The sequence below is a fragment of the Arachis ipaensis genome, chromosome B10, assembly GCF_000816755.2.
Source record: "Arachis ipaensis cultivar K30076 chromosome B10, Araip1.1, whole genome shotgun sequence".
NCBI lineage: Eukaryota > Viridiplantae > Streptophyta > Magnoliopsida > Fabales > Fabaceae > Arachis > Arachis ipaensis.
In genome coordinates, this window is record NC_029794.2 from 3,995,080 (window position 1) to 4,002,237 (window position 7,158).

General features: G+C 36.1%; 1 protein-coding gene across 1 annotated transcript; it reads left to right on the forward strand.

The window, feature by feature from the left end:
• Positions 184-5,242, forward strand: LOC107622980 (auxin response factor 3). The gene is made up of 10 exons (XM_016325067.2): positions 184-798; positions 1,073-1,129; positions 1,572-1,754; positions 1,952-2,036; positions 2,108-2,363; positions 2,658-2,777; positions 2,867-2,942; positions 3,652-3,808; positions 3,896-4,830; positions 4,928-5,242. Exons 1-10 carry the CDS (start codon positions 484-486, stop codon positions 4,943-4,945), a joined length of 2,202 nt encoding a protein of 733 aa, XP_016180553.1. The 5' UTR covers positions 184-483; the 3' UTR covers positions 4,946-5,242.

Here is a 7,158-nt window from a genome sequence, read left to right on the forward strand (position 1 = left end):
GGATAAAAAACTCATTTTTATATTGCTCCAACTTAAATCCCAATGAAAGCTTGATTTGATGCTACCCCAAAAAAACCCAATCACTCATTCATTCGCATCGCTCCACTCTTGTTCACTCCTCCAGCCAAAACCAACAATAAAGTAAAAGAAAAGAACCCCCCCAAAAAAAGAAACAAAGGGGGGAAAATAATATTAGCAGAGAGAGTGTGATAGCTCAGTGTGTGTGTGAGAGAGAGAGAAAGAAGACACAGAAAGAGGGTCTCTTTCTTTTTGGGAGTATTGGGGTCAGCCTCTTTTAGCAATGCCAAAGTTGCTCTTAACAACAGAACCCTTCACGCTCTCTGAAAAATGCAGACATGAAAAAACCACTCCTTCAAATCTCCCCTGTCTTCCTCTTTCTCTTTCAAAGTATTTCCTTTTCTTCTTCTTCAGACACTCTTTTTAGATTCCCTAACATTGCAACCAGCACTGGGTTCTGTTCCCATGGGGTTGATTGATCTCAACACCACAGAGGAAGATGAAGCACAAACACCATCATCCGCTTCCACGGGCTCTGCTTCATCACCTTCTCACTCTGGTATAAGCACTTCAGCTTCAGCTTTGGCTCCACCTTCTTCTTCTTCTGTGTGCTTGGAGCTATGGCACGCTTGTGCTGGCCCTATGATCTCTCTCCCAAAGAAAGGAAGCGTGGTTGTGTACTTACCACAAGGCCACTTTGAACAGGCTCAGGATTTTCCCGTCACTGCCTATAACATCCCACCTCATGTCTGCTGTCGTGTTCTTGATGTCAAGCTCCATGTAAAGTCTCTCTCATTCTCAAATTTGACAGCTTTTTCTTCTGGGAATGTTTTCTTTGTTTATGTTTGCTGAGCAAATTTTGTTGGGTAAAATGATTTACTTGCCAAGTTTTAGCAATTTGTGACTGACCTGTGTTTTGTATATTATTATTACTGCAATGTGATTTTGATAGGTCAAGGAAAAATATCCTTTGCCCCTTTGTGCTGGTGTAAAGGTGGCTATAGTTTGGCTTGTGTTGAAAATTTCATGAAATGTTTGTTCTTTTTCTGAGCAGGCAGAGGAAGGCAGTGATGAAGTCTATTGCCAGGTCTTGTTGGTTCCTGAAAGTGAGGTGAGGTTTATACACGACTATGAGTTCTGAATTATGAATTTAGGATATTTATGATCTTAATTTGTTTTAGTTTAGATTTGAAGAAGACATTGAGAAACATACTTCAAATTCTCTCAACATTTTAGTACTACTTAGTGCCTAGACCTTAGGGGTCAATTAAAAGTAAGATTGACTAAGCTTTGCTTAATTTAGCTTTGTGTCATGTTTCTGGGAACCAAATAACACAAAAAGTACACAACGGTACCTGTGTATTTGTCTATGTTACCTAGCTCTTCAACTTTACTTTCTAACTGGTAAAAGAGAAGTACAAAGTTTCTTGTTAGAAGAGTGAAAGGGAAAGGAAAGATATGTGTTTACTATTAAATGAAGCGCCTCTATTAGTTGATTTCTTTTATTCAAAAAACAAAAAAAAGATGCTTGAACTTGGTTACTATAATTGTAGCAAGTGGAGAAAAACTTGCGGCATGGGGTAGTTGATGCTGATGGTGAAGAAGATGATACTGAAGCTGTGGTGAAGTCAACAACACCCCATATGTTTTGCAAGACTCTTACTGCTTCTGACACTAGCACTCATGGTGGATTTTCTGTGCCTCGTCGAGCAGCTGAAGATTGCTTTCCTCCTCTGGTAAATTATGAACTATGAGGCACTCCTTTCTCCTTGTCAAAGAGGATTGTTCAAATAATTTATCCTACTTTTATATGCTGCAGTCAAGTCTGATCCTCTAAATGTTCTGTTGATGTGGTGAAGTTAGCAGATCTAAGACTTTTGTTCTTTCATTATCTTTATAACAATTTGAAATTATGTTTTATTGCTCACTTTAGGATTACAGTCAACAGAGGCCTTCACAAGAGCTTGTGGCGAAGGATTTGCATGGCCTTGAATGGAGGTTTAGACATATATACAGAGGTATCTCATTCATTACCATTCTTATGTGTCTGCATGCGCGGAGTAATCATTTCTTGTCTTTTTATGAGCAGGGCAGCCACGGAGACATTTGCTCACAACTGGATGGAGTGCATTTGTGAACAAGAAGAAGCTTGTGTCTGGAGATGCTGTGTTATTCCTTAGGGGTGACGATGGAGAATTAAGACTAGGGATTCGTAGGGCTGCTCAGTTGAAGAATGGTGGTATCTTTGCCACTCCTTCTATTCAGCAACTGAATCCTGGCTCAGTCATGAATATTATTAATGCTTTGTCTTCGAGAAGTGCCTTTAGTGTTTGCTATAATCCAAGGTGTTTATCTTCTTCACCAGATATTGACATTTTGTTCATCCCTTATGTCAAATACAGTCATTACTTATCAATTAGATTTTTCAACATAGCTGCTATTGTTTATTGGCAAACTTAATTATGTTTTTTTATGTTCATGTGTATATAGAGTCAACTGTGGACAACACTGTTATATTGTTATGAACTTCACAACTAAAAACTCTTTAAAACAATTGGTGGCAACAAGTGCATAGAGCCTTGCTGAACTTATGCTTTGGTCTCATCTCTCTTCCCATCTAATGCATTGATCCCTTGCAGGGTGAGCTCCTCGGAATTCATCATACCGCCCCACAAATTTTTAAAGAGCCTTGATTTTTGTTATTCAGTTGGAATGAGGTTCCAGATGCGCTTCGAAACTGAAGATGCTGCAGAGCGCAGGTTTGTCAGTCACTCAGTTGTCTTGTTTAAACCTGCTCTATATAATCAACCTATCACCAAATGATATCACTCAAACTTCTCTTGAGCAGATTCACTGGATTAATTGCTGGCATTGGTGATGCGGATCCAGTTAGATGGCCAGGTTCAAAATGGAGATGCCTTCTGGTATGTTGCCGTGATAATTCTACAATCAAATATGGTTATTGTTTTTTAGCATGAGCATGTGGCTGTGTTTTCATATTGCAAGGCTTGATAATTTTATGCTGATGAGTAAGACCTCAAAAATAAAATTGATTTACTTCCTCTGAAGAATCTAATGACTCCTGTATATTTGGCCCTAAGCATGCAAATTAAATGTTGCATGTCTTAACATGGATACCAGGTTATAGGAAAATCTGTATCCTAGAACTAAAGCCAACCTTAATGTATACTAATGCTAACAATGTGCCTCCAATAATGCTTTTGAAATGCTAGGTACCTAAACCATAAGCCATGGCAGTCCAAGGTAGAAAACATAAAATTCAGCTATCATTTTAATTTCAAAATCCACAATGATGATGACAGCCTAATCTGTTGGCTTCACATGAGAGAAATAAAACCAATAACAGTAGAGTAGTCTACTTATTGCTAGTGACATCTTTATTACTCGTTGTTGGTTATCATCCATCTGATTAGACTGTTTGCATGTTTAATTAGGAAATTTCAGCTGGAGTACCTATATAAATATAAATTTGTTTGCTTTGTTATCACATTGACATCAAAATAGATTCCTTGTTTTCTATTTGTAGTTATTAGTCAGGTCTATGTTGTGGTCATTACTTTTTTTTTTTTTTAATATCAAAATAGAAGGTAACAAGAAGTTCTTATCCTACAGGTAAGGTGGGATGATGTTGAAGCAGGTAGGCATAACAGGGTTTCCCCATGGGAGATTGAGCCATCTGGGCCTGCTCCTACTTCCAATAACTTGATGGCAGCCGGTTTGAAGAGGAGCCGAATTGGATCTTCAGGGAAACTAGAATTTCCACTTCCCAGTAAGTTTACATTTTCCTTTTGTTTATTTGAGCAGTTTTACATCATGCATCAACATTGATAAGATGTTGACTTATTGCTCATTACAGATGGGATTGGAACATCAGACTTTGGGGAATCATTGAGGTTCCGGAAGGTCTTGCAAGGTCAAGAAATTTTGGGTGTTAATACCCCTTATGATGGTATTAATTCTCAGAGTCCAAGGTTATCCGAGTTAGGGAGGTGTTATCCTGGTTCTATTGGTTCTGGGACATCGGTTGTAGGAAGTAATATCAGAATCCCTCAAGCCGGCTCTGATTTTTCCTACAACAATGGCACAGGCTTTGGGGAATCATTCCGGTTCCAAAAGGTCTTGCAAGGTCAAGAAATATTTCCAAGCCAACCATATGGAAGGGCCTTGTCTTTTGATGAGGCTCGCACAAATGGTCGCTTTGGACTTTTTGATGGTTATCATCTGGTTAGCCCCAGAAATGGATGGTCAACCCAGGTGCATGACAATCCATCACATCTGCATGCATCTGTAGCATCAATGCAAGTGTCGTCTCCTTCATCTGTGTTAATGTTCCAGCAAGTGGTTAATCCTCTTTCAAACTCTGATTATGATAAAAAGAGTAACCAGGAGATAGAGGGTACAGTCCATTACCGGCGTCCCTATGCAACTGAAGTGAAAGGTGGAACATTTGCATCGTTCCCAACTGATGAGCCTATTTTCTCTGGAAGAGCTAAGGAAGATATGAACTCCCTTGGCATGTTTAACTTCCATAATCAGTTGGGCACTTCAAAGTCTGTTGAATCAGCATTGACAATGAGAGAAAGTCAAGAGTTGGCATCTTCGTGTAAAAGTAGCTGCAGACTCTTCGGATTCTCTTTAACCGAGGACCCTCACATTGCAAACAAGGAGGCTGACCGACCTTTGATCACTCGGCAATTGAGTTCAGTCCCTACATTTACTCAACACGCCGAAGATAGTTTTCCTCCCGGCCATTCTCTCAGGACTAAAGCTGTTGAGAGTAACTTCACCAAAGTAAGTGATTTTCATTTAGTCATTATTGGCATATATAGTGTGTAGTTATGATCTCCTTGAATCACTGATCTTAGATATTTGTTCATATTCTTTGTAGGGTGTGTTGCAGTGTTGAGCTGAGAATCCTGATGTGTACTAGAAAGTAGTATTATGACACTGACTTCAGGTAGCTGAAGAAAGTGTCTAGTTCCAGTTGTTTGGTGATTTGTTATGATAACTCTGGATTTGTTTGAAGGAAAACTTTGGATGATTTGTTCTTAAATTGGCTTATGACCAATTAACTGCTTCTGTAACAAATCTTTTTATGCATGCTCACTGACATATTGGAGATGCAACTATGTAAGACACTTTTATGGCAAACCTTATGCATTTTTATTCATGTTCTTAACAAAATAAACTAGATATTTTGGTATAATAGCTCTAGTTGCTAGGCTGAGTATCCTATAAACTAGACTTAAAGATTATATAGTTGCAATAATGGAATCAGTCTTGCTGAATGTGACATCTTAACGGTCATGTTCATGGAATGAAATAATATCTAAGTTGCAATACAATAATTATATTGAAATCATTTAATATTTGAAAGTGACTGTGGCAACTCAATGACATGTTACATTACAGGGCCCAAGCATCACACTTTATGAGCAATGTAAAGCCTTCATCACATTAAACTTCCTAGGGTAATATACAAGCACCAAAGTGGTTGGTAATTTAATGTTCTTAAATGAATGAGGTTTAGGCTATTCTCACTTTGCAACTTGAGGCTAGGTTTATGGATTTTTATTTTATAAAAGGAGTGAGTTTTCATCACAAAGTTTACAAAAGTCAAACAAGCATTAAATTTTGATCTCTTGGCAATTGTTAAGTACAAAGTTGAAATTTCACTTTCCTGACAAGCTACTTTGTCTGGCTACACATGATCTAATGCATTTTGGGACCCATCAATGTGTCATGTCGGGACCAATGACTAAAATACTAAGGAAGTTAATGCTAACCTTTGAAAAATTGTAATAAAAATTTGAAGTAAACTTTTGAGGAATGCAGGGACCTATGTTGATCTAATACAGAATTGAAAATAATCTGGTCAAGGTTAGCTTGATCTTAACCTATGTTGATGGTGTTTTGTGGATTCTTGGTCTAAAATGTTATATATATCATATATGTTGCATTTTTGAAGTTGTTATTACTAGCAATAGTAGTAGGTGCACAAATTATTGTTTTAACAAAATTAACAATCAAATACTTCAAAAATATCTAAAAATTAAAAGTGATGTGTATAACATTCTTTTTAATTCTAAGAAAATATGGTTGGATTACCATAATATGATAAGAGGAATGTTGTGAGTCCCAAATCCCAATAGCTATCATAATTTGGTTGCCTGGTTGGTATTGTTTCAGTTTTTACTTTAATGAGTTAGCCCAAAAGAAAAAGGCTCGTTCTTTAATGGATCAGTGAAGGGCCCAAACATTGGACCCGCTTGAAAAACTGGATAAAAGACTAGAAGTTAATTTCCAGCCCAAAAAAATTAAAACACTAGATATTAGTTTATCATATATCATCATTATTTACTTTGGATCAAAGTTTAACTGAAAAAAATCATTATTTACTAACATAAAAAATATATCACTATTTAATTTTTGGTTATGGTAAAAGAAAATGAAAAAGTATAGTTGATTTTGTAGTTTTACATTATATAAATATATACATCGATATCTAAAAATGATGTGGCTTGACGGATGGAATATTCGATAAAATGCTAATTTAAATAAGTTATATTACATATTAGATAGGATTATAAGACAATGAATAAAACAACAATTGCCAATGAGTTATAGCTCAAATGACATAGTCTCTCCATACTCAATTAAAAGGTTGCAGGTTCGAGTCTCTTATCTTTGATAAAAAATAAATAAATAAAATAAAACAGCAGTTTTTAATAAAAAAGAGTTTTCACAATTATAAAATCTGATAGCTGCACCATTTTTAAAATATATTTTATTAAAGGTTAGTGAGTGGAGAAGTTTAAATTTTCCATATTTAAAGTAGTTATCGTTCTCGGTGCTGTCAAATCTCAATGCAGAAATGCTGAAAAATGAAAGTTGCAAGTGTTGAAATGTATGTTAGAAAATAAAGGAAATTAGGCGTAAAAAATCTTTTGCTACAGTGACGAGATTTCATAAACGAAAATCACACTTTATATATATGGATATGCTTAAAAAGTTGCGTTCTTGTGTATTATTTTAGACAACTATAATAGATATTCACCAAAATCAATTACCACATTTTTAATATAAAATATATATTAAAATATAAAATATATAAAAACA

Excerpts from the sequence above, each read along its gene's own strand:
- LOC107622980 (XM_016325067.2), top strand. The coding sequence starts at position 484 with ATGGGGTTGATTGATCTCAACACCACAGAGGAAGATGAAGCACAAACA. Across the intron at positions 2,778-2,866 it reads GAAGATGCTGCAGAGCGCAG|ATTCACTGGATTAATTGCTG; the intron begins GTTTGTCAGTCA and ends TCTCTTGAGCAG. Across the intron at positions 2,943-3,651 it reads CAAAATGGAGATGCCTTCTG|GTAAGGTGGGATGATGTTGA; the intron begins GTATGTTGCCGT and ends CTTATCCTACAG.